Source organism: Cyprinodon tularosa, unplaced genomic scaffold (genome assembly GCF_016077235.1).
Source record: "Cyprinodon tularosa strain WSP-4 unplaced genomic scaffold, ASM1607723v1 ctg523, whole genome shotgun sequence".
Lineage (NCBI taxonomy): Eukaryota > Metazoa > Chordata > Actinopteri > Cyprinodontiformes > Cyprinodontidae > Cyprinodon > Cyprinodon tularosa.
In genome coordinates, this window is record NW_024039256.1 from 291455 (window position 1) to 318115 (window position 26661).

At 36.9% G+C, this 26661-nt stretch overlaps 1 protein-coding gene across 1 annotated transcript in view; it reads right to left on the minus strand.

Annotated features, from left to right (window-relative positions):
• Window positions 1-1148: 1148 nt before the first annotated feature.
• chrnb1 (cholinergic receptor, nicotinic, beta 1 (muscle)) overlaps window positions 1149-26661 on the minus strand; it is a 39909-nt gene continuing 14396 nt past the window's right edge. The window contains exons 5-11 of the mRNA XM_038304031.1: window positions 23457-23565; window positions 23222-23366; window positions 21434-21619; window positions 18795-19018; window positions 12138-12316; window positions 2277-2424; window positions 1149-2167 (exon numbers count right to left, since the gene is read on the minus strand). Coding sequence (XP_038159959.1) covers window positions 2021-2167; window positions 2277-2424; window positions 12138-12316; window positions 18795-19018; window positions 21434-21619; window positions 23222-23366; window positions 23457-23565 — 1138 coding nt within the window. The 3' untranslated portion in view covers window positions 1149-2020. The remainder of the gene's footprint in view (window positions 2168-2276; window positions 2425-12137; window positions 12317-18794; window positions 19019-21433; window positions 21620-23221; window positions 23367-23456; window positions 23566-26661) is intronic.

Here is a 26661-nt window from a genome sequence, read left to right on the forward strand (position 1 = left end):
GAAAAGTTTGGCATGGAGAAATCCATTTTACATCACTGCCAGTAAAAGTTATATACCTCTATATTGTAACATTCCAGGGAAGATAAGTTTATTTATATTATAATTTGCATCATTATTAGTTCTACGGTGGCCACAGATCCTTATTTACCCCGCAAATATGTCCACATTTCTACTGCAGCACACACACATTAAACATTTTTTTTTTTTCATGTACCAGTAGTCTTTTTTGCTGGGAAACTTTTTATATATAATATGGGTGAGATGAGATCCATCTGAGTGACCGTCTTATCATTGTTTCCATACATTTTAATAGCCGTTAGGTCTACGGAGTGGGTACAAAGTGGTACGGGTGCATTCTTTTTTTAAAGTGGAGAGGATGGGTCTTTTCAAAAATTCACGAAAGTCCTCGACTATACCTTTAAATGAATTGCTTCAATTGGTAACAAGTAATTTCATCTATTTGATCAAACTTTTTTTTTAGGTTTATAAGTTGAAAACTTAAATTAAGTTGGGCAAACCTCATTCAATGACAATTAAAGCAATTAATTTAGGTTGGAGCAGCATATTCCATTTGGAGTGTTGGTGACGCTTCACCCATTCAACTTGGATATCTGCTAAATGTCCCTCTGTTCCCAGAAAGGTTTTATTGGGAGGACACCCAGATGAATAATGTTTAGAACAAATACAGAGGGGAAACCAGGTTACATTTTGAAAGATATTCTTTAAAAAAAAATGTGATGGTAGCAATTTTATATTTCATTACAAAGATAAACATAATTGAATTTAAATTATTCACCTCTAAAGGTGCTAATGTGAATGATATAGTAGCTTCTCTCATTAGAACAATGTATTTACTTCAGATGACTTAACTTTGTTAAAAGAGGTTGGTCCGGGAATGCTGTTGTACAATGAAAACTGTCTCCTAAACCAAAAGAGGGACCATGGAAGAAGCTGAATTATATCATGGCGGCAGATTCTGGTACCTGACTGAGTTTAGTTAAGAGGTGTTCAGTTTCTGCCCTCTTCTGGCCTTCCTAAGGTAGTTACCTCAGGAAGGCCTTTTATATGTTGTAATTAACATATCAAATAAGATATCTTAAAAAACTCCTTAACAAAAAATGCTGTAACATAAAAGTATAACACCAAAATAATAGAATAAATATCTTTATTGTAGGTGAAACCGTCCCAAAAGAGCAAATAGGATTTACTTTTGCCAGTGCGGACATAATTTGTTTCACATTAATTCTGCTGTCTAAATGTTTGGCAGTCTCTTCAAAAACTGTACTAATAGATATGAGGGACCCAGTCTGCACTAACCACTGCCTATTATTAGACCCACTAATTGGGCTAATATTAGCTGAATTGGCAGATGATACACAGAGTGATGAAGCATTGTGACAACAGATGCAGCCTTAGATATATATCCTCCCCTTGGATCTTTATTAAAATGAGAAAAACAAAAGCACTGTTTCAACTATGTATGTACCATAAAAGACACTCGGTGTCCTTGTGTCCTCAGACAAAGTGAGACACAGAGGACGGTGATGTTCTGCACTCCAATACAAGATTAGCCTCCAAACAAATGTGCACCTATACACCAGTGACTAAAGCACAAATAGGATTACCCCCAGGCACGTGCCATACTCTCTGCACAGGCGGCATGAAAGGCACACAGCCAGCTTATTATAGCAGCTGGTTTTTCATGGTGTTTAAGTGTTAACAGTTGGAATATCTGATTTCAGCTGTACATAAAATGCTTTAAAAAAGCCAATGTCACGTAGTAGCATAGCATGTAAAATTGATTATATTAGATCTAGATGGGTTATTACAGTTCAAGAAATAGTTGACATATTCACATTTAGAACAAGTCAAAAGGACTAAAAACTTCGTAAGACCAACAGTTTGTATCCAAAGTTTGTCTTTCTTTCCTGGAAGGATCTGTTGCAGTGTAGGAATCTAGTCTGGCTCGGCTTATGGAGCAATCCTCTGCACCATTTCCTGAACCTGGGAGTTCAGCTCCTCAGGTCCATTTGAAGGGGTCTGTTGGGGTGTGATTGAGACTCGCATCAGAGAAAATCGCCAAAGTGCCCACGATGGTGAGGACGACGAAGATCCAGAAAAACATGCGGTCCACCACCATTGCTACGAACTGCCAGTCCTCTTTTAGCTGTTGACAGATAAGGAGCAAGAGAAGGAAGTCCAGCATGGAGAAGATCAGTATTTGGTAGCAGGGATCGGTATAATACAACAATCTGTATAATAGAAGAAAAACTCACAGCTTCATAGTCTTTCTCAGCCTGCAGAGCCTCAGCAATGTACGTGATTGCTTCAATAGCTGACTTGAGCTCATCAGGAAGGGTAAGGTAGGTGCTCGGGCCATCAATGAACTTTTTCAGATCCGTGCAAAGGCCGTCTGAGTGAAACCTTTGAAGAAATGGACAACACCAAATAGCTGCATTTAAAAATGGCATAAAATAAAGATCAGTAAGCAGGGGTTCTGCCTATGTCACTGATTTAAGAGAAAATCTGGATGAAATCAGATGACTTTCTGTTGGAGACAAAGATGGACCACATCCTGCATTACCAAGCTGATCCAATGGGAGGCATTTTAGGGGCTAAATACAGCATTTAGCTTTGCTATATTGCCTTATATTGTCCATTGAAGAACAAATGTAGAAATCATTTAACAATCAGGAGCTCAAACTCTAACTTGCAATGTCTCCAAATGGGGATATTTCTCACTGCTGTGAAATAGCCCGAGAGCCATTTGTGGCACCTGAAGTAATTTTGTGTGTCCTCCGGCTGCAGCTGAATGATGAAGCAAATTTGGCCCATCAGCACAGGAGGTTGATGCAAAATGAGACTTTTATATCTTTAATTACAACCTTACAATAAAACATATTAGACATGAACGGTACCTGTAGTTATGTGATCTTTTTAAAAATTTTATTCCGTTTAATTAAAACAAGACTGCCTCAACCTAATCTATGATATTAGGCTAAATACAGCGAGACCTACCAAACAGTGTACCAAATACTGTTTGGATTAATAAGAACGGACTACAAGGATGCACGGGTTTCACAAATGTACAACTTATGAAAACAGAGCTTAGCATCCAAAGTAGCTGTAAAAGGTTTGATGAACATCCTTATTCTTCTTTGTTGCATCTCTTATCCCTTTCCTACCAATGCCATTTCCTGGTAGACTACGTTTAAGAAAAGGCCACTAGTTCCCAAAAGGAATACCGGTAGATTAGAGTTGTTCAAATTTTCAAGCACACAAAAAAAGTAATAAAACTCTTTTCCGATTTTTTTATTTAATTATTTAATTATGCAACTGTGTTTAATGGACTAGTAGTGAAAAGAGCAGCCCCATTTTTGACATGATGACTTGAGCCCACATGACACAAAGGTTGGTCACCCATGCAAGTAAACATAAAATCCTGTTTAAAAAAAAAAAAAAAAAAAAAACTATTTTTGTCAATTCATATATATTAAATGATCAAATTTCATAAAAACTAAGAAAACATTAATAAAACAAGCTAGAGTTACTTAAATGCTAGATTAATAATATACGCAGATAGAAAATAGTGGGACAAACTAATCTAAAAGCAAAGGAGTGAAAGTGGGTTTCACGTAGAAGCATTGATGGGAAGAAGCGGTTTGCCCAGAGTTTTTGGAACTGCTAAGAGGATGAGGTTAAATTCTTCTAATGTTAAAGATTGAAACCATTCAGGATAGAAAAAAAGCACAATAACTGTATATATACAGGTGCTGGTCATAAAATTAGAATATCATGAAAAAGTAGATTGATTTCAGTAATTCCATTTAAAAAGTGAAACTTGTATATTATATTCATACATTACATACAAACTCATATATTTCAGATGTTTGTTTTGTTTAATTTTGATGATTACAAATGACAACAAATGAAAATCTCAAATTTATCATATCAGAAAATTAGAATATTACTGAAGACCAATAAAAACAAAGGATTTATAGAAATGTTGGCCAACTGAAAAGTATGAACATGAAAAGTATGAGCATGTACAGCACTCAGTATTTAGTTGGGCCTCCTTTGGCCTGTATTACTGCAGCAATGCGGCGTGGCATGGAGTCGATCAGTCTGTGGCACTGCTCAGGTGTTATGATAGCCCAGGTTGCTCTAATAGTGGCTTTTAGCTCTTCTGAATTGTTGGGTCTGGTGTATTGCATCTTCTTCTTCACAATACCCCATAGATTTTCTATGGGGTTAAGGTCAGGAGAGTTTGCTGGCCAATTAAGAACAGGGATACCATGGTCCTTCAACCAGGTACTGGTAGCTTTGGCACTGTGTGCAGGTGCCAAGTCCTGTTGGAAAATGAAATCTGCATCTCCAAAAAGTTGGTCAGCTGCAGGAAGCATGAAGTGCTCTAAAACTTCCTGGTATGTGGCTGCGTTGACCCTGGACCTCAGAAAACACAATGGACCAACACCAGCAGATGACATGGCACCCCAAACCATCACTGACTGTGGAAACTTTACACTGGACTTCAAGCAACGTGGATGAAGTGCCTCTCTTCTTTTCCTCCAGACTCTGGGACCTTGATTTCCAAAGGAAATGCAAAATTTACTTTCATCAGAGAACATGACTTTGGACCACTCACCAGCAGTCCAGTCCTGTTTCTCTTTAGCCCAGGCAAGACGCTTCTGACGCTGTCTGTGGTTCAAGAGTGGCTTGACACAAGGAATGCGACAGCAGAAACCCATGTCTTTCATACGTCTGTGTGTGGTGGTTCTTGAAGCACTCACTCCAGCTGCAGTCCACTCTTTGTGAATCTCCCCCACATTTTTGAATGGGTTTTGTTTCACAATCCTCTCCAGGGTGCGGTTATCTCTCTTGCTTGTACACTTTTTTCGACCACATCTTTTCCTTCCCTTCGCCTCTCTATTAATGTGCTTGGACACTGAGCTCTGTGAACAGCCAGCCTCTTTAGCGATGACCTTTTGTGTCTTGCCCTCCTTGTGCAAGGTGTCGATGGTCGTCTTTTGGACAACTGTCAAGTCAGCAGTCTTCCCCATGATTGTGTAGCCTATAGAACTAGACTGAAAGACCATTTAAAGGCTTTTGCAGGTGGTTTGAGTTAATTAGCTGATTAGAATGTGGCACCAGGGGCCATCAATTTTGAACCTTTTCACAATATTCTAATTTTCTGATATGATGAATTTGAGATTTTCATTTGTTGTCATTTGTAATCATCAAAATTAAACAAAATAAACATCTGAAATATATGAGTTTGTATGTAATGTATGAATATAATATACAAGTTTCACTTTTTAAATGGAATTACTGAAATCAATCTACTTTTTCATGATATTCTAATTTTATGACCAGCACCTGTATTTTAGATTTTTTGTTTTAATTCATCATGGTATCTTTTCACCCATTTAACACTCTTACATTATAGTTCATGCTAACTCTGAATGTAGTTTATTCTTCCCTCTAATGCATCATGTGATGAAGCTTTTAGATATAAAGAAATTAGCGTTTTAATAAAATACATTGCGTTATCGCCAATAGTTCATAAACAGTACACTAATTTAATGTATTTGGCACATATGAACTCCATAGATTTATATTTCAAAAGTGCAGAAAACGCACAAGCGTTTGCAGAATGTGGAATGATCTGGTTTCAGTCCAAAACACTAATTAAAACCTATAAAACAGTGATGTATGTGTGCAGAAGCCTATGTGTTCTGCTTTGCACCCTCCTGCCAATTCAGAGTGGAAAAAAAGGGACGTTTCAGAGTAGTTGTCTCTGCCCCTGCTAGTGTGGAAGTGACTGCTTGGATCCTGCTGACCGGGCCTCTCTGCTCCAGAAACTCTACGTGAGTATATGTGAATGTTTCTGTGTTTACTTGTTCCCCTCGGTTACCGAGCGTCAGCTGCTGCTGGTGCCAGCAGCCGCCGGGGGAAGCCAGGAAAAGGCTGCTGAGGGTACCTTCCCTACACAGCTGTCACAGAGGAATGTTCACACTGAGCTGCAAATAAATTCATTTAAACTTGTTCCCCTGTTGTGTCACTAACATATTACACAGCAAAAAAAAAAAAAAAGAAAAAAGGCAAACATTTCCTTAGTGGTTTTACTGCAGGAAGACCAGGCTAACAGTGCAAGTTCCTGGGCACAAAAGAAGTTATAAAGTTAAAATTTTAACAGCTTTTACAAAAACTTTCAGTTTTACCAGCATGAAAAACACCACCTGACATAAAAGCAAACAAAACTTGATCAACTTCGTCTCATTACCGGTTCTCATCCTCATTTTGTACCGCAGTTGGCTCAAAAATCGATATTATTTCCCTTAGATGTTAAGTTTTTTAATGAATTAGGGTTTTCATTTCATATATATGTAATCACTGTTTTATCTTTCCTTTTTTTTTTTTTTTACGTTTTTACGTTTAACAACATCAAAAAGTCTGCTGCTGGTAGAATCTGTTGTTGCCAGGGTGAATGCATTGCAGGCTTAACCTTCGCCAGGCATTCCCTCACCATAACTTTTTATGCTTCTTATTAGTACTTGTGTCTATATACCTTTTTAGGTAATGCTGCATGGCAGAGCATGTGTTATTGTCAATGAGTGATGTAAAAACAGAAATAAGGAAAAGGGAGGCAAGAGCGTTCTGAGTGTGGCCATAGTGGATAGAAAAAAACTATACAAAAATAAACATTTATCCTCCTAATCTCTACTGTAACACATAGGAGCAAGCAGGGGCCGGTGCTCATGTTATGGACCCTGCACTAAATACTCATTATGTGTCTTATTATGATTGATATGTTGTTGCAAGGAAACCATAACCATTTTTATTGTAAAGTTTGATTTTAATAAGGATAAAAAGTAACTTTTTCCTCTTTCAGCTTCTGTCACATTCAGTGTTCTGGTGAACTGCCAGGAGGCCACTCCCCTCTGCTGCCACTTTCTACTCTGCCTGCTGGAGATGGGAACCAGGTGGACTCAATCTCTGGCAATCAAAGATTGTACTTTTGGTGTGGCTGACCTCTCAGTCTTGCACAGCATGCAAGCCAAACAGTAGTGGTAGTACATGCAAAGTGCAAACCGTGCAATAAGTTTCTAAGAAGAACTGTGAAGGACAGCCGGTAAGCTGATTACAGTTGCTCATTCACAAGGACTGACTGATTATCTGGTTGAATGTTTAATATTATTAAAAGGGGAAAAATACACTTGGTGTTTATTAGTTAAAGTAGAAAAAATGTAGATAAAAATGCTAATTTATTAATTACTGTTTAATTTCACTATAAAATATTTAATGTTTATTATTCTTTAGGATTAAATTATTTAGATTGGTAGTAATTGATTTTATTTTTTTTCTTGTTGAGTTCTTAATATAATTAGATGTTTTTTTGTTTCTTTTGAGGGATTTTACCTGTGTGATTGGAGGAAAAATATGACCATCGTAATAAAGATGACTAAAATGAAGACTCCTTGAGTTAACACCAGTTATGTTTTACAGAAGAGACTTCCCTTTCGAGTTGGGATTGCACATCTAAAGATCAAACCTAAACAGAAAACTTGACATTCAGACAGGCTCAATTTTTATCTGCTAACCCTTAGGTGTCCATGGTTGCAATGGCTCTCTTTAGCTCACTGATGTTTCAGACAACAAACTATTGCCTCGTTTTTCGTTAGGTTTTAGCTTTTCTTGTCTGTTTCTTTTCCTTTTTTTTGTTAAGTAGCACAGCAGCTCTAGTTTTAACACCACTAGTGACAAACATTTACTATGCTATATATCAATTGGTTGAAAATAGGGTTGTTTTATAACCAACTTTAAATTTGTTGTGCCTTAACGTACATCATTTGTCATTAGTATAATTAAACCTAAAAGTGAGAAAAAAAAACTGATATAGGGGAAAAAACAAAACAAAAAAAGATTAGATTTTAGGCCATATTTCACAGCCCTACTCTCTGTTTTAGGGTGTGTGGCTCTTTTACTTCAATGCCAGTCGCCACTTTCTCTAAGCCTAAAGTGTTCCCCTTATTACTGTCCCATCTCCACAATCCCTACACTATCATGCACAGACACATTCACACTTACACAGCCATACATACATTCCAAATTTAAGGTAAATCAAACATTGTATATATATTTTTCTTGCAACCTTTCAACGCTACTGACATATTCAAACCTAATTCAAAAACGGCAACTAAGAAATCAGGTAACTACAGCTAGATATACTTTATGTGTAGCAAATCTGCCCAGAAACATGTAGGTAACCAGTTCCTCCATGTGTTATGCTTGACATGCCATGGCAGGACGTGTGGAAAGAAATTAAAAGTACCATATGTAGTGAAATGCAACAATTTCAATAAAACACAGGCTAAAGTGCATGACGAAAAAAATCTGACAGTGATTCGCGAAATTAAGAGAACTATGAGTCATTTAAGAAACCTCAAACATATTATATTGAACCTCTGGCATTAAGAAAATTACATATTTGTTTAATCTATAAACCTGATTTTTTTCAACACAGTGCTTTTTAACATTAGTAGAATTGAATAACATTATTCATATTGTGTATTAAAGGAATAGTACACCCAAAACATGATTAGCCTTCATTTTCTACTCACCTCCATGCTGAACAACACTCTGGAGTACTTTTTTGATATCTCAAATGCATCTGGAGATCTGGGAGGCTTCTTGCTGTCTGCTGACATTCAAATAATGGAGGTCCATGGCGCCCGAGACAGAAAGGTCCATAAAAGTCCACAAAAACGTGTCAATATTCCTCCATACTGCTCGTCCAATGTAATCCAAGTGTCCTGAGTGGGTAGCATCCAGAATTTACTCGAAACGAAGTCATTTAGAATGTTTTTAGAGCATAAACAGTAGTGTATAGGATTTCCTAATAGCGCCCCCATGCGCGCTCGCGATTCTACGGAAGCCGGCAGACCAAACCAGCGCATTCAGCTCGGCAAAGAACTCATGCTCTTCCTCAACACTGAAGTCCTCAGACATTTTTCTTTCGTTGTTTCTTTCTTTGCACAGGTAAACAGCACATTTCTTCTTCTACGCTTGCATTATCGGCAGACCAGACGCTGAATGCGCACTTTCTTCCGGTTTGGTCTGCCGGCTTCCGTAGCGTCGTGAGCGCGCATGGGGGCGCTATTAGGAAATCCTATACACTACTGTTTATGCTCTAAAAACATTCTAAATGACTTCGTTTCGAGTAAATTCTGGATGCTACCCACTCAGGACACTTGGATTACATTGGACGAGCAGTATGGAGGAATATTGACACGTTTTTGTGGACTTTTATGGACCTTTCTGTCTCGGGCACAATAGACCTCCATTATTTGAATGTCAGCAGACAGCAAGAAGCCTCCCAGATCTCCAGATGCATTTGAGATATCAAAAAAGTACTCCAGAGTGTTGTTCAGCATGGGGGTGAGTAGAAAATGAAGGCTAATCATGTTTTGGGTGTACTATTCCTTTAACTTCATAACTGAATTAATGTATAATCCATAAATGATTCATCTTGAAGAGTCAGGGTTAGTAAATGGTGTAAAATTTAAAGAAAAATGAATAAAATAATTTTAATCTTCATTAATTGTTGAATAATTATTTACGTTCAAAGCCTGTGTTTGTCACTCGTTTAAAAGCAATAAAAAACTGCTTTTTAAAAAGGCAGTTTTTGCAGAAGCATTCCATCAGAGGGCAGTGTTGCGCTGTAACTGTATGCTGGACTCAAAGCAAACAGCTGCTTGGTATTCTGGTCATGAAATGGTGAGTTTACAATGCAGAGCTGCCATCACAGCTTTCTAAGCATGGCAGGTGAGGAGGCTGTGACCTAAGACAGGTGAAGCTCCATCAGGTTGGCACAAACAGAGCCACGGGGGAGAGATAGAGAAAGAGAGAGGGGGTAAGGATGGAAAAAAGATAAGGTTTGACCTTTTAACCCCCTCCCTGCTTCATATTTTATGACTCAGAGTCACACTTCATGAGCGAGAGGAACATTACTATTCAGGAGATTAATTTTTAGGAAAACTGGCCACGTCGGGTGCCAAGACATCCACTAAACCAATTAGAAAGGTGCATGTGAGTGTATATATGGTCTACAGGGAGATACTGCTGTCTCATCAAATTGTTCTGACACAACTACCCTCTACCCCCCGCCCCTACTCTCCTTCTTTAACTGAGACACACATCTTCCCGCTTTTACGTGTCAGAGTCAATTTGTATAGGTCATTAATTATTTCAGCGGCTGTTCTTTTCCTCCAGACATATTTTACTTCTTACATAGGGAGAACAGAGGGACAGCTAGACACTGTAAGGAAAACTTTTTGGGCTTTACTGTGCAAAAAGAACAACAAACATTAGAGCAGGACTGTTAGGATGCCACACTGATGGATTTAAGAAGTACAGATCTCCAGAAAGGATTAGAAACCCCACTGTGGCCCAAATTCAACGAATTTCTGAACAGCTTCAGGACAGGCAAACTGTAAAACCTGTGGTGAGAATGGATGATTGTGGGATCCAACTGGAAAGCTTTATTCTTAATGTTCTCCAAAGATAATGTCCTTTATAGAGATGGAAAAAAGGAATTTGAAAGGTTGATTGAATCAGATTATTTTTACGTTGTCCAGTGACCGTCCCAGTCAGAATTTCAAATATCCAATCTTTTTCAGTCTAGTAAACACACCATCCAACAGGACATTATGACAGCACAGAAGGAAGAAAAACAGAGATGAGGTTTTTCAGTATCTGTGAGGTCAAGTTAGAAGAAACACAAGATGTGTTTTATTTTGGGTTCTAACTTTTTGGAGATTTCCAACATAAACCTGGGGGTCATAAACTTCACATCAAGCTTTGCTTTTAAGGCATTTAGGTTAAACTTGCAGATTGCATTCACCTGATAAAAATTAATTGGTGTGTTTTCCTGAATTAACAAGATAACTTTTTATAAAAATAAACAAAAATTTTCAGTTTTTTCTGCATTTACGAGTTAAAAAAAAAGTTTAGTTTTTCTCAAAACAATAGGAAACGCTAATAAGGACTTCTTTGCACAGAGAAGGTCCCAAACATAGATAAACTGACAAGGGAAGGGGGGGAAACATCCGTGCCATGACTAGTGCTCAGCGTGCACTCGTCATCTCAATGTCGACAAACTAGTAGCGATTGCATCTACATTACTAAGAGATTAGATCATTTTCTTAAAAGAAATAAAATGGAATTATACAAACAGGACATGTTGAACCTTCTGTGAAGGAAAAGCGCCTCGCTTAGAAAAATGCAAAACGAACAGTAACAGAACATATAGTGTAAATTCAGCAGCATCATCTTGTTTATTCAGAAAAGCATAACCTTTTTATTTCTTTTTGTAAAATTATCATCTTAATTCAGAAAAAGATGAAAAGGGGGCAAAATGCAATATGCTTCTGTATAAACCTTCATACAATATCTTATCAATTTAAAGTTATTTTATTAATCATCTAAACCGAACTCCTTGTTCTGACACAAGAGGCTTCATAAGGAACCTTTTCATTCTGCCTTTGTTTTAAAATACAAAATGCCCTGTTTGATCTGACATTAAATTTCTCATAACTACAACTTTATATGGTTACTGAAATAATAAAATAAATCTAAATGTTTGATTTAAATTTCCTGAGCATTGTTCCATACATTTTTATGTTTGGTGAAAAGGGGAAAAGCTTAAATCAGGATTTTAATTTTATTTCTGTCCAACTTCGTGTGTTTTTTTTTTTTATCTGATATACCCAAGCATATTTTTAAAAGATAATGAATAAACAGATATGGTCACAGTAATGCATCAGGTGTAGCCCAGAGGGTAAAGAGGCTGAATAGGACTGATCCTGGTAAATAATCAGATTAGCTATGAGCCTGTTATTTCCATGGACGGTCATCCTACAAGACATCCTCTTTTTATCTTTAGCCACTGTTTCGATTGACCGTTGAATGTCTGCAAAACTGCAATTATTTCATTACAACTTAATGCCCTCTGGAACCTGCTAGCTCCTCAAATGTTTTATGTTCCTATCACTTCTCGTCCACCTTTTTTTAGTTCTCAACTGTTTTTTGTTAGTGGGAAGTAATGCAGCTGATCTCCAGAACAAGAAGATCCTCACCTGTTGGGCTTGGGGAACAGGATGGACGTGTCAGGTTTTCGGATGAAGTACTCATCAGCCACTTTGCTGATACTCATCACCGTCTGTTTCTCCCGGCGGGGAATGATCTCGAGGGAAAGTGGGGTTTCTACTTTTGGACGCATCATGCATAGATAGGTAGGCAGGATGTGTATAAAGATCTGGGTGGGGAAGGAGAGAGAGCAAAGAGTTAGCTCTACAGTTTAGATGTTACCAGGTTCCAGTTTATGGAGGTAAATTATGACAGATGCCTGGTCAAAGAATATAAATGATGATATTTCTTTTTTTATTTACCAAGTATATTTTTCTCACATAGGACTTAGGAAGAGCAGACAAAATATATGCTTCACACTAGAGCAGCACCATATATTGCAAATATAGCAGGATTTTGATATCAGTTTCTGCATAGATCATATTGCACAGGATTGTTTGGAGTGTAATAAATTATATATCAAAGTGTGATGGAAAATCCTAATTTAGAAAGATGAAAACAGGTAGAGATCACAGATAAAATCAGCATAGGAAGAAACACTGTATTAACCTCATTGCCTAAAATCATGCAGCCTGACTTTACATTCCAGCAGGAAGCCGTGTGGTCTGTGCAAAATTCCCTGCTAACAAACATCTATTAGCCAGAAGCCTAAAGATAATTACAGCTTCATGAGGTCTCAGGAACTGTGAATTCCTGAGACATAGAGAGAGCTATAGGCTATAAAGCTTTGATAAGTCATTGGAAAGGTGTTTTGCAAGCCCTTTGTGTTTGATCATAGTCACTGTACTGTAGGTATTATATGAGCGTTCCTTTGAGGATGACTGCAATCAACCACTTTGTCAGCAAAACAAACACAAACAACACCTTTCAACCCAAACACAAACACAAACAACACCTTTCAACCCAAACAGACCCTTCAAGTGACCAGTAACCAGACACTTAAACCCAAATATACATCTTTTTACCAGAATGTATTCAAATGATCTGTAATCAAAGGTGTCCTTTCTTAATTTCAGTACACAAGTTTTTAACTCAATCTTACAAATAACAAGAAACAAGGACCTTCTGAGACTCGCGTATATAAGTTATATGAATAATCAGAACTGACCTTCACACTCCACAACCTCCAAAAAATTAGATATAATCAAAAAGATCATATTTAAACAGAACATCTTCAAGAACAATCCCCTGAAAGACTAAAACTAATACCAGCCTCTAAAAACACACCAAAAAGGACCCCCCACTATGGAAAAACAAAACAAAGGACAAAAAAAAAAATAATGATAATTGTGTTTAAACATCCTCTCAGATGTTACTTCAGAAATATTTGAGAAAAAAACGAATATTCTCTAAAAAATTCAGATGTCTCTGGATTTTCCACTGAAGTAATCTGTAAGGTGAGACTGGTGTTGGGCCCCACCCATGTTCCTGCTCTTAAATTGAAATTTACAGTTTGATAGATCCTTGTGAAGGAACCAAAATCATTTCAAATTTGTCTTTTAAAGAACTATCAAGGCACTAAGTGATAAAGTAGCACATCACAGGGCAAAGTGCCAACCTTGATCAATATAACAAATGTTGTAATTGGCTAAATTATGTTCAGGTTGATTCTTTTAGATGCTTTTTGTAAAAACTCTCACCTGACCCCCCCTGACTGACAGACTCAGTAATAATGTCACTGGCACTGTAGCACAATGATATTTAATGAAGGGTAAGAAACCCTAAATTAAGATTTTGAACTTCTATATGTTAAGAAATGAACATTAAGTCATATTTTGGGCAACTACGATATTTCATTCGAACTGGATGTGAAAAACAAAACTGTGGAGTAAAAAGTTTCCTGTTGTGTAATAGTGGGTTTAAGAGTTCTTCTTTTCTCTGGGTTTTGATCAATGAGATTCTAGATGCTGAGCAGTACTAGGTGACACAAGAGAAAACTGATACTTAATTTATCCAAATGTAACATCCTGTATTGCATTCCATCCAGTGTTTTATCCCAGCTGAGGAATACTATTCCTGCAGCATGATGCTGCCAACACCATGTTTTACTATTGGTGTGTTCACGGTGATATATAGAGATAGTTTTTTTTTTTTTTAGTTTAGATTTAAGACTTCTTTAATCATGAGTTTCTTCCTCCTGCTCCTAATGAGAACCACATGTGTAATATATACATATAATAGAGTCTCTCATCTGAGTTGTGAATCTCCTCAGCTCCCAAACAGTTATTTCTGTTTTATCTACTTCTTTTGATTATTGCGCTCCTTGCCTGGTGTGTCGGCTAAGGAGAACGGGTGTCCTGGTTGGATTCCACATGGTTGACTAAACCGAGCTATAAGATCTTCAAATTGAAGATTTTTATATACATTCATTCTTGTGTTAAAAGTGCCTGCTTTTAATTTTTACTGTCTGTCTATCTTCGATTCAATTGAATCAGTTTATTCATACAGCGCCAATTTAGATTTCATCTCAAGGCACTTTACTAAAGACAATTAAATGAGATCATACAGTCAAACTGATTCAAAGTTTTCTATCTAAGGAAAACCAGTTGACTGCATCGACACAATGACTCTACAGCAGTGGTTCCCTAATGGTGTGCCGTGGCACACTGGTGTGCCGTGAGTCAAGTGTGGGTGTGCCGTGGAATTTTGTGACAACCATGTATGGTTATTACAATACAATAACAGAAAAATAAAAAGCCTATACGGTCATATCACTACTTTTTTTGCATTCATTTTCACAAAACAGAGGCAAACTACATTAAAATAATCTAAAAAGAAAAAAAAAACTCAAGGAGAACTCCCTGACCACGGAGATGCGCAGGTAGGAATTATCATCCTGTGGCGCAAGTCTTTGGAACAGGGCACTATGGACATGTTCCCGCTGGCATCAGCTGCGCCGCAGGCAGCAAAGGAGCGCGCATTATATGCCGAACACCTTCAGAGTTTAAAAGAGAGGTTTGAGCGCTACTTTCCACATGTTGCTGACGTTGAGGATTACGACTGGATCCGAGACCCATTCAACCAGGAATCTTCAACAGTAAAACTGACAATGAAAGAAAGAGAGGAGTGCACAGAGCTCCGTGCGGACCGCACATTAATACTCAAATTTAATGAGCTCCCACTGGATCAGTTTTGGTTGGCTTCTGCATCAGAATACCCAAACATCTCACGCCACGCAATTGAGCAACTTCTTCTTTTCCCCACTACTTACCTGTGTGAGCTGGCGTTCTCTACTCTGGTTTACATGAAGAACAACAGGAGGTCACGGCTCTCTGTTGAACAGGACTTGCGTGTGGCCCTCTCCAGTGCCACCAAGGATAAAAAGAATCGGTGCGCACCGACAGGCACACGTGTCTCACTAATTTGTAAGCAGACAAAATATTTACAACAGCACACGTTTCAATGCTGATACAAAAATGTTACATTTATTATTTGTAGTTCAGGACAATGGACAGTGCAGCTTCCTTACATTGACAGTTCTTTGTGCTTAATTTCTGCTGAATTTTCTTTGCTTCGTTTTTAATTTTGTGAGCCATGATTTAAATAGGCGTGTGGCTGCTTTGATGAAGCCTATTTTGATGAAGTTTCAAATTAAATTTTGGAATATTTTGTTAACAAATATTTCATGAGTAATATTGTTGTCTTGTCACAATTTATTTTGAATTAGTACATAATTATAACAAATATTCTGCTAAACACGATGGATGACACAGGTTTTAAATGCTCTAGCACAATAAGTGCGCCTTGAGATTTTTACTTGTCCTTTGGTGTGCCTTGGGCACAAAAAGTTTGGGAACCACTGCTCTACAGCATTCCCTCAGGCCAAGCATGCTTGTAGTGACAGTGGAGAGGAAAAACTCCCTTTTAACAGGAAGAAACCTCCAGCAGAACCAGACTGTGAGCGGCCATCTGCCGAGACAGACTGGGGTTCAAGGAGACAGAAGCAGAGATAAGATAAGATAAGATAGTCCTTTATTTGTCCCACAGTGGGGAAATTGCAGCGTTGCATCACAGTACAGTAGGAAAAAAGAAGAAGAATACAGTATAAAATACAGTATAAAAAAAGTATATAGTATAAAAAAAAAAAAATACAGATACAGAAAGAAGCAGAGATACAATTATCTTCAAGTAAGCATGAGGGAACAATCAGTGATAAGCTCTATGAGGGTAATCCTAAAAGTTTGATTTGCCTCTAAAGAGCTACTCATCGATCAATTTAATTTCAGAATACTGTTAACTTAGGAAACAAAAAAATTCACATGCAGATCAGTGTCACCAGTAGAAAGAATCTAATGCAACAAATGAGAGAAAGCAGGGACTCTATTATTCAGTCATTTTAAAGACAAATATGTTTCTAAACCCCACTGATATTTCATCTTTAATGCTCTATATTCCATCTATTAGATTTTCTACAGCTTTGACCACAAGAGGCTTTTAAAACCGTTGAAGAAGCCATCCACTGGAGAGCACTTCTTTATGAACAAAGACATTCCTCACCATAAGGCGCAGCAGTAACTCAGCTCATGTTGTCTTTTGACATGTTTGTAACCCTCTGCATAGCTGGGTGTCTCACATTCATAGATGTACAGCAGGTTAAAATATCTGCTTAGTCCAAATCGTAACATAAAACCACTGAGACATGATTGAAGACGAGAGCCTAAAGTCTTAAAAAGATTTTCCAAATGTGGCTGTTTTCCAGAAAGTTTTATCCCAGGCTTAAATCCAACAATTCGATCTAAAGTGTAATTTTACACTTTTAAGACTAATGTAGTGAAACTGCCTTCAACTGCCTTTGGTCTCAATGCAGCTCTGATGCATGTTGATGTGTATTAGACACAAAGAGAATATTACAATATAAGCCCTTTGCAGGCATGTTTTTTTTTATTGCATTTGGTTTAATAAATAATAAAACTACATATGGACCTGAATAACATTTTCATACACAAGAAATATATTTACATACTGTTGAGACGTATAAAATTTTTCTGCTGTGCACTAGTGCAAGTGTGTCAGGTGTAATGCCCAGCGGTTAGATCCCAGCGTGCATTTTTAAGATTCAAGATTATGCTGAGTGTTTCTTTTTTGCATCACAAAAAACAATGATTTGTTCTTGTGCAATATTCAACCTAGAGATAATTCATTTGAATATTTGCTTGAAAGAAAAAAAAGATAAGGTTAGGCCTAAAACAAATTTACACATGATCTAGGACTTGTTTTAATGTAGGGAATTAGACCAAATGATCAATTTTATACTTTTTTGCTGTGAATTTATATTTATAAATATGGCTTAAACTGAATTTGGAAAAAACCTGACATTAATATGTCTAATAAATGTTAGATATGGTATCAAACAGTGATAAATGGGCTTTTAGATAATACTTTACTTGCCAAACTTTTCTTCCTTCAGGTGAAATAAGTAGTAGATATAAAGGTCAACTCCTCCGCTTTAGCTCCATTAGACCATGTAAATCACCTGTATGCTAGTACTGAAGTACAATCTTAGGTGAATGTACCCTGAAATTGTGACAGAATGACGTATAGAGCAGTAATTAGCTTTACATAATGTACAATGTGGGCCACAGCTGCTGATGGAGGTTAATGGTACAGGATGACATTTGCATTGTCGACGCTGCTTTAATCCAACCATTTCTGCTTCCCTCACACAGATTCATGCTGAATTAACTACAAAATACCCCATACAAGATAAGGACTTTCTTCTTAACAACATAGTTTCTCTAAGCTTTAAATCCTTTAAATGTACTTAATGTATTTTACGTAATAATTTTATTTTAAATCTAACAACACAGAAAAAAAACTAACATCCTTAAGACAGATCACCCAAACCTAAGCTGAGTGGCGTTGTGTTTGCAATCCAGCGCAGTGAGGACTGTAAATTCTCCTATATTGGAAAACCCAAACAACACATTCATGAACATGTGGCACAGCATAGGAGAGCCAGCAGCTCTGGGAAAGTTTCAGTTGTACACTTGCATCTCAAGAACAAAAGACATACCTTAGAAGACCAAAGTGTTCAGATTTTGGACAGAGAGGACAGATGGTTTGAAAGAGGAGACAAGGATGCCAACTTTGTGAAAAAAGAAAAGCAATCAATGCAAAGAGGGGGAGGATGGTGGTTTCAGCTTCCAATCATTTACAATTCAGTCATGGAACTCATTCCCAAAAAGTTACAGAAGCACTCCCACTATAATTCAAAAGGCCAATCACAGATCCGACAACAAAAGGCTCCAACAATCCATACGAACAAAAGGCAGCTATTTGATTTGCGTCTCACTTGGAATGTGTGCAGGGGGATGGACCTCCATGCTGCTTAAACATACCAGCTTTCCAATTAGAGTTTGCTCTAGTGCGAGCCAGCAGAATTGGTAAAAGACTCCTGGACAGGTGTAGAAAACGTCTTCAAAAAATCTGAGCAAAAGTCCAGATACCTTCCAATTTAAGCCTGTTTGTGTTTCTTTGTTATAGTTCACTATATTAACCTTATTTGCTAGAATTACCTCTTTTGTCTTTGAATATACATCTATAATCCTGAAACTCTCTCCATACATAGCGGACAATTATAAAACTCTCCAATTCCTCAGTTTTGCTTGAAGCTTATCATTAACATGTCAGAAAGCTGTGACTCTTACCTTGCGTACCCACATTGGCATCATGTGGGTGTTGGGGGAGCGATGGTGCAGGTTGAGGACGACCACGCTCAGGATGACGGAGAAGGTAACCAGGATCATGGTGAACATGATGTAGTTGACAATGATTGGGACACCCAGTGAAGTCTCAGGGATCTTATCAGCCAGCAGCAGCAAGAACACGGTAAGGGTAAGCAATACATTGATGGACAGACCCATCTTCTCTCCTGAGAAAGAGAAAAATAACAAAAAGATAAATAAAGAGCACAAGGTCACTCCTTGCTAAAAGAGCACAGAATCAATTTGTTGACTAGTATTCCCATCTCCCTAAAAGCAGGGTTTTTTTTTTTTTTTTTGAGACTGTAACATACATCTTTATCAATGTTCTTAAAAAAAAAGAATTGTTGCTGATCATAAATCTAAAGAAAGACGTATCAATCAGATTTAAAGTCTATCATTGTAGACATTTAAACCGATGCCTTTCAGAGAAGTTTGTCACCACTATACTTCTTGAAGTAATTGAGTTGAACAAGCCATTCTGTACGCCAAAATTTCATGTTAAATCATGTTAAAAACAGATGGCACTTGGTCCAAATTGTTCACTTTGGGCTTGAGTAACAAAGATTTATCTGATTGATTAATCTGTCGATTTTTTTTTTGATTCATCGCTTAATAATTGGGTAGCAAAAGGTTCCTCAAATAAATTTTTTACAGAATTAAACCACGTGAAACTAAACTTTTTTACTTCAGTAGGTCTAGATAGAGCTTATTGATAGACAAACGTTTTTGCGTCAAAGGCAATATAGTTGACCATTATTTGAATAATCGTTCTGCTGGATCTTCTTCCTGGTAAAAGAAAGTTTTCCTCTCCACTGTCGCTACAAGCAAGCTTGTTGTGAGGGATTTCTTTCAATTAGACCCTGCAATCAGCCGGCTTTCCTTAGATGGAAAACTTTGGACCAATCTGACTGTATGATCAGGTTGAATTGTCTCTATGAAGTGCCTTGAAGTAATGTGTTGTGAATTGGCGCTTTATAAATGAACTGAATTGAATTGAATTGAATTGAGGGTGGGGTCCTGACTCCAGCGATGTCACGTGTCTTTATTTCCTTGACTTCATAATGGCTTTAAGAACCGTTCTTTGTCTACCCTGTAACCCAGAGCCTGTTTGCTTTGGGTGACCCTACCAAGGACTTTACAGTCCCCGACAAAATACCCTCTGGTATTTCTTGGCCTCCATGACATTAAGGCATTGGTTAAAGGAGTGGTGGTGAGAGCTTTAGGACAATTAAAATACAACCCTTACATTTCTAACAACATTGTGTAACTTTTGACCAAAGTTAAAGGTATAGTTGAGGATTTTTGCGAATTTTTGAAAAGACCAACCCACTGTACTTTAAAAAAAAATGCACATGCAATACTCCTATTAAACTCGTGTGAGAGCATGCACAAACACAGATCTCCTCTTGCACTCTCAGTTTAAAAGTTGCTGTTTGCATCACTCATTCAAGCTTTCTTTCACAAATATGATTTGCAATTTTTTTCCACTATGTCAGACTCATGTCCAGTAAGAGAAAATGGAGACAAGTACATAGGAAGGCTTTACGTAAACATATGACCAGAATAATAGATAATTAGGAGGACCACTTATTTTGATAATCCACCCGGAATCAGAAAGTCCACCACTATACCTTTAACTCTAATCGAGGTAAGAAAAAAAAATAAATCAGGTCAATTTAAAGCTCTTGGTGCACATTGATGCGACAGGAAAGCTCCCCTTCAAAATAAACTTTTCAACTTGAGAGGGTCAGATCTGAGTCTGAGTCATGATATCCAGAGTGTATGGAGTTTATGGATGTATAATAAATATATTGGAGAGAACATCTTTTCACACTGATAGCATAAACAGATCAGCACTCAGTTGTCAACTCTGTTGAGACTGGCTAATTGGAACACGGGCCCGCCCATGGCCCAGTTTTCACAACGAGGAAAACCCTGAATCAAGAGCAAATGCTTAATTGGTTTTGAGAGAGAGAAGAAAAACTTTTTGAGAGAAATCTACTTTAGAGAGTAAATGTTTTCCCAAAAAAACAATAATTTCTCTCAAAGTGTTTTTTTGTTTGTTTAGATTTAATCAGCATTGGTTTGCCATCAGGGTGAACAATTGTTCCCTCTAAAGCATATATTTTACTTTCAAAATAGTTTTTCCCTTTCAGATCGCTTTCCTTTTGAATTTAATAAATAAACAAAACTAACTCCATAGTGTGCAGCTCTATGGCAGTCAGAGCCTTTACCAGTGGCCTTTACGGGGGCTAATCCTGGAATTCACACTTCTAGCGCCCCTAGTGGCCAAAAGTTATATAATTTTGCATTAAACTTAGCTATTTTATAAACTATGCTCTAGAAGGGTTAGGGTTATATGACATTTAGACTCTCAAAATGTAACCTAGAAAAGGTCCTTTAAGTACAAACATGGACTGATTGCACATAAACATGCATGTTTCAGCTTACTTCCGGCTAATTTACTTTAAATCCTCCTGACAAAATTAAGAAACAATAGTTTGCTTAATCCAGCATTTCTAATTATTATAACTACTGAGCTCATCTTATAGCCAAGAGTTTAACTTTTTCAAAGTCTTTACCTGCATCAGGAGGCAGGTAAAAGTTGAATATAGCGATGATTGTGATGAGGATACAGGGGATGATGATGTTGATGATGTAATACAGAGGCTTTCTCTCTATGATCAGGTAGAAAGTCATTTCTTCGTAGATGCCATCGTTCATGTTTTTCCTGCTTGGCTTGTGTCTGATGTACCACTCACCACCCTCTGGAGAAGAATTAAAACAGGGTAGATTTAATCAACTTGGCACCTTGGTGGTCTCCAACTTGGATCTCCATATAATCAAGTCGATAAAGACAATGCTCAACCCCCATGGAAAAGAAATGTTAAAAAAAATCACATTGCAAACTTTCAGTGATTTTCAGTTTATGTTTCATATTTTGCATATCATCTATGGCTTATATGATTTTCTCTTAACAGTGTTTACTTTTTTATTAATTTCATACAGTACATATTATAATGAATTTCACAGTGAGCATGTACAAACTATGTATGTGAGGTTAATGAGTATATGATATGTTTACTCAATGTGTTCCTCACATTTTGTATATCTTTACTATGTCCAATTAAACAACGTATAATCCTACTAAATCTATATCATGAACAAATGCAATTAGAGTCTCTGTATTTGTTTATGGTCCTGTATTTGGAGCTCATAGAGGCTGCTGCTGTATTTAGGGGTCAGCATATCAAGTCATTATAACGTATTCAGTGATTTGGGAAAGTTTTTATATTGAATGCCCTTCTTGATGCAACTGAGATTCAAAAATGACAGTGAAAGACTATAAACACTTGCCATGGGAAACTTCTATAGAAGAAATTGTATGTGGTCTCTATATGTTTAATGTTGAACTGATATTTTCAAATATGTACTTAACAGGGAAGTTAAGTAAGCTTAACTTCTTAGTAGCTTACTAGCCTAAGCTTAACGGGAGAAATATTTCGATATTCGGTAAACAGGGTGATATCTGCCTGGATTTAAAACTCTGGGTAAAAAAAAAAACCAAGGCAAGAATATTTTTAAAGCATCATTTAAACCAGGGCTCACCAATCTTTTTAAGACTGAGGTCTACATCATGGGTACTGTCATAAGACAGGCTAATAATGCTGACCTATGAACTGGAGGAGTCAGCATTTACCTTAACTATATATAAAAAAATATTTGTATAGTTTCTTTTCATTTCTAATTAGCTTTTAAATATTCCCATTTATAAATCCCTATAAATGCTTAAATGTTTTAAATGATCTATATGATAGAATGCTCTATAAAGGATTAAAACAATGTAAATAAGAACAGCAGCATAAAATAATATTTCAAATTTAGTCCACTGGTGAGTTGTTCTTTTTTCAGAAAATACTGAGGGCATCACATGTGGTCGTTTAGGCAGGAAACACGTTGGTGACCTCTGCTTTTAAACATTAATGATAAATATTAAAACATTAATTTATTTTGATGGAAATTGTAAAACATAAGCTGTTTACAGGAATCTGTATTATAAACCGATGTGAAAGGACGTTCAAGAACTGGTTGTTGTTTATGTTTGTCTCGTAGTTCAGTTTCACTAATGGCTGGTCAGTTAGTTAAGTTTGCAATACAATTGTTGTACTAAGAATATGGTATTTTAAATTGCTGTCTTGTGTTGTTCCTGTGAGTACTAATGCATATTAGTTTCCATCAAATGAGATAAAACCTACGGGATTTACATGTTATTTTTTTCATAGGGGATCTGGCAAAGTCATAAATGACTTAAACATAACAAAGCCACAATTCGTCATTAAGGTAAACATAAAAAATAGTTTCCCACTCACCACTGAAGCCTTCATCTAACTGGATCTCCCTGATTTCATTGCCTCTTGAGTCTCTTGCATATTGCAGGTCGATCTCAGTTGAATCATATGTGTAAGAGCGAAACTTCATGGAGCAATTCTGCCAGTCAAATGGGAAATATGTCACCTGGAAAGAAAGAAAAAAAAAACCCAGGCGTTTAAATCACCAAACTTAAGGAAAACCTTTGAGAGAGTAAATAAAAAAAGATGACTCTACCTTGACTCCACAGGAGCTGCAGTAGAGAGCAGGGGGCGTCCAGGTTACCCTGCCATCACTGTAAATCTGAACATGAACTTGAAGGGCCACATCAAACACTCCATCATTGCTGCAAACAGAAACACAGAAAAACATTTCTGAAAAAGCTTCTTGCTTTTACATTTCTGTTATTTAAATTCAGTAGATTATTCCATCTCTTTTTGCATTTATAGACCAAAAAAAATTGAAAGTTTAATGAAAATTTAAATCATGGCTTGATGGAGGATTGGGAGAGAAAGGACTACTTTAAGTATGTTTTTTTTTTCTTAAATACTCTTTCATAACTCTTTTAACCGCCTCAAATAAACCTGCCACTTGGCTCAACAATCTGAAACCTGTTTTGTTCCTGAGTTTTACTTATTTTGATCCTCTAAACGAAGCTCTACCTGCACTAGGTAGTGACCTACTGCCTACAGATCAAATTCAGGTGATTTCATAACCACATTTCCATGCAGTAGTCTTATCCCCAGTTGTCGAAGTGGGTATGAAATGTTCCCTTTGTGGGCATCGATTGACAATTGGTTAGTAGAAGATGTTCCATTACAGATGGCTTAGATGGATAACTTGAAACCATAACTGTGATCAAATTTTTTACCATCTCTTAATACTGTAAATTGTCTGTAAAAGCTTACCTTTAACTGTGGGCTAGACTGTGCCAAAATATTGAAGTTAGTTGCACAGCTATGTTGTTTAATTGGCTAAATGATATTAAAACATTTTATTTGGCATTAAATGTGTTGGCAAATGTTGGAACATGTACACAAACCTTTCTTGGCAGAAAGACTCAATTGAAACATCCATATATAGTCGACAGTTTAAGGCTTTTACTATGCAGGTAATTAATCTGGCTCGTATTCCTATTGTTAGTCTAAATAAAACCCAACTATCTGTGAGGCTTAGACTGAAATGAGCAATATTGATCACCCATTATGGGAAGTACACAGAGACTTTTGTTGATGTAGATATTTGCGTTTTAATGTAAGCGGTTCCAAGCGAAAGCCTTGCATACTGAATTTGCTGAACGGTGCCATCAGCCCAATTATTAGAGAGCCATGCTGCTTAATTGCCTATAAAATGTTGATAAAGGGAGTAGTGGGGGTATTTACAGTGGTGTTAATGGGAGCATGAATGTGTTGGGATATGGGAAAAAGAAGGCCTCCACTTGCTTCTCTTGGTGTGTCTAAATAAATGCACTCTTCTGCAGTTTTTCCACTGGATGAATGCTTTAATGTACCTCCTCTTTAGCTGATGTCTATTAACAACAATGTGATCATTCACCTGCAAAAGGGATTTTCGAATTAAACGGGGGTGCCTTGTTCATAAATTTTGTTAAATCAGAGCACTAAAGTTTACCTTATAGTAAGATTAAATAAAAACAGCTGAATGTTTGGTTATATTTCAAATAGAATAAAACACAAACAGGAGAGATTGTGCATAGTCTGTGAATGAAAACAATCAGGGGGAAAACAGATAAAATATCAGAATGTTTGTCAGTGATGTCATATTTGACTTAAGTTAGTCCTTGTTTTTCTGGGTTTCAGGTAAGTGTCAAGGTGGTGGATGTGATTGTGAATCCAAACGCAGAGTAGAAGGAGGCTGAGATGAGTTTTTTTCTGATTTAATCAAAAAGGGTAACAGAAACAAAATCAAAGAACAAAATACAGGAGACCAAAAAACCAGGAGATGTCGGGGGGAAAACACACACACAGGGAGCCAAATAACAACAAGAAACCAGCACTGATGAGCTGCAGAGGGGGATTATATATAGGAGACACAACCAAGAATGAAGTAATCAGTTAATTGGGAGCAGGTGTGGACAGAAGCAGCTAGAAAGGAGCCAAGAGGAAAAGAGAATGGCAAAAAGGGGCAACAAAAAGTAACACAAAAACACAGCACTGCCAGAAAACAGCCACAAAGACACAATTTAAAGTGAAACTAAACACTTGAAAAGAAACCTAAACTAAGGGCAGAACCCTCACAGTAAGACGCATAACAAGTTAAAGTCATTAAATGTCAGAGTAAGAAAAACTAACTTAAGATGCATGTCTTATCAGGCTTTTCATTGCTGCTATTAAGTCATTTTTAAAACAAAATTTAAACATAAAAAAAGCCTTTGGAGCTATAAATCTCCAATAAAAAAATAAAATAACCATACTAAATACTTTTTAAAATTTTCCTTTATTAAGCAATACATATATATATATATATATATATATCTGAAGGTTTAAAGCCCAATAATTAGCTTCAGATTATTTTTATCAATGTAAGAACCAAATAAACTAGATTCTAAATCCCTATTTAAACTTCTTCCAACCAGCTTAACCCGACATTGTAAAGGCAAACACTGCATTTTAAAAATAAGCATAGATATACACACTGTGACAGCCTTCTTTCATTCACCAATGCTAGATTTTACACAAACACCGCATAGCATTGATTGAAATCTGACAGTTTGCACACATGTGAATATCAGTGTAAAGCTGCTGTCGCACCTTGACGATTTAGCCAGCTTATGCTTGATGTCCCAGAAAACTAAAACGCTGAATGGTTAAGGTGTGACAGGGACTTAAGCATGCTGGTCAGAACTGGAGCACAAAAGATGAAGCCTGGATTGAATTTTACTCCAACCCATAATTTAAAGTGAATATTTTGTTATCATATGAGGGCTCATATTATAAACTTTAGAATATATATATTTGTGGACATATACCACAAATGTGATCATCCCAAAGAACTGCAGTGACCAACACATTCCAAGTGTTAGCACCGTGGGTTTCACATGCTAACATATTATTCAGCTAGTTGGACAGAGTCATACAGCAGCAGATGATCAGACTGAAAACAAATTGTATCATTTCAAATGCCAAAGGTTTCCGAGTGTAGAAATTGCAAATTGGGAAGAGAAAAAGTAGGTATACATGAATATAAGGCACCTGATACATTAACTTTGATTATTGTCTTCTGAAAATTTTGTATTTTCATGCAGCCAAATCTGAATGATGAAATAATTTCTTTCTTTTTTCTTTTTTATAATTCTGGTCACTTGGTGCTTGAGTTAAAGGTAGACTAAGTTATCCATAGAGAGCTTCAAAAATCTCTGGATATGGAGCATTCACTAAAGAGATTCACTAAGTTTTAAAAACATTTCTTGCAGCGCCCTCCTCCT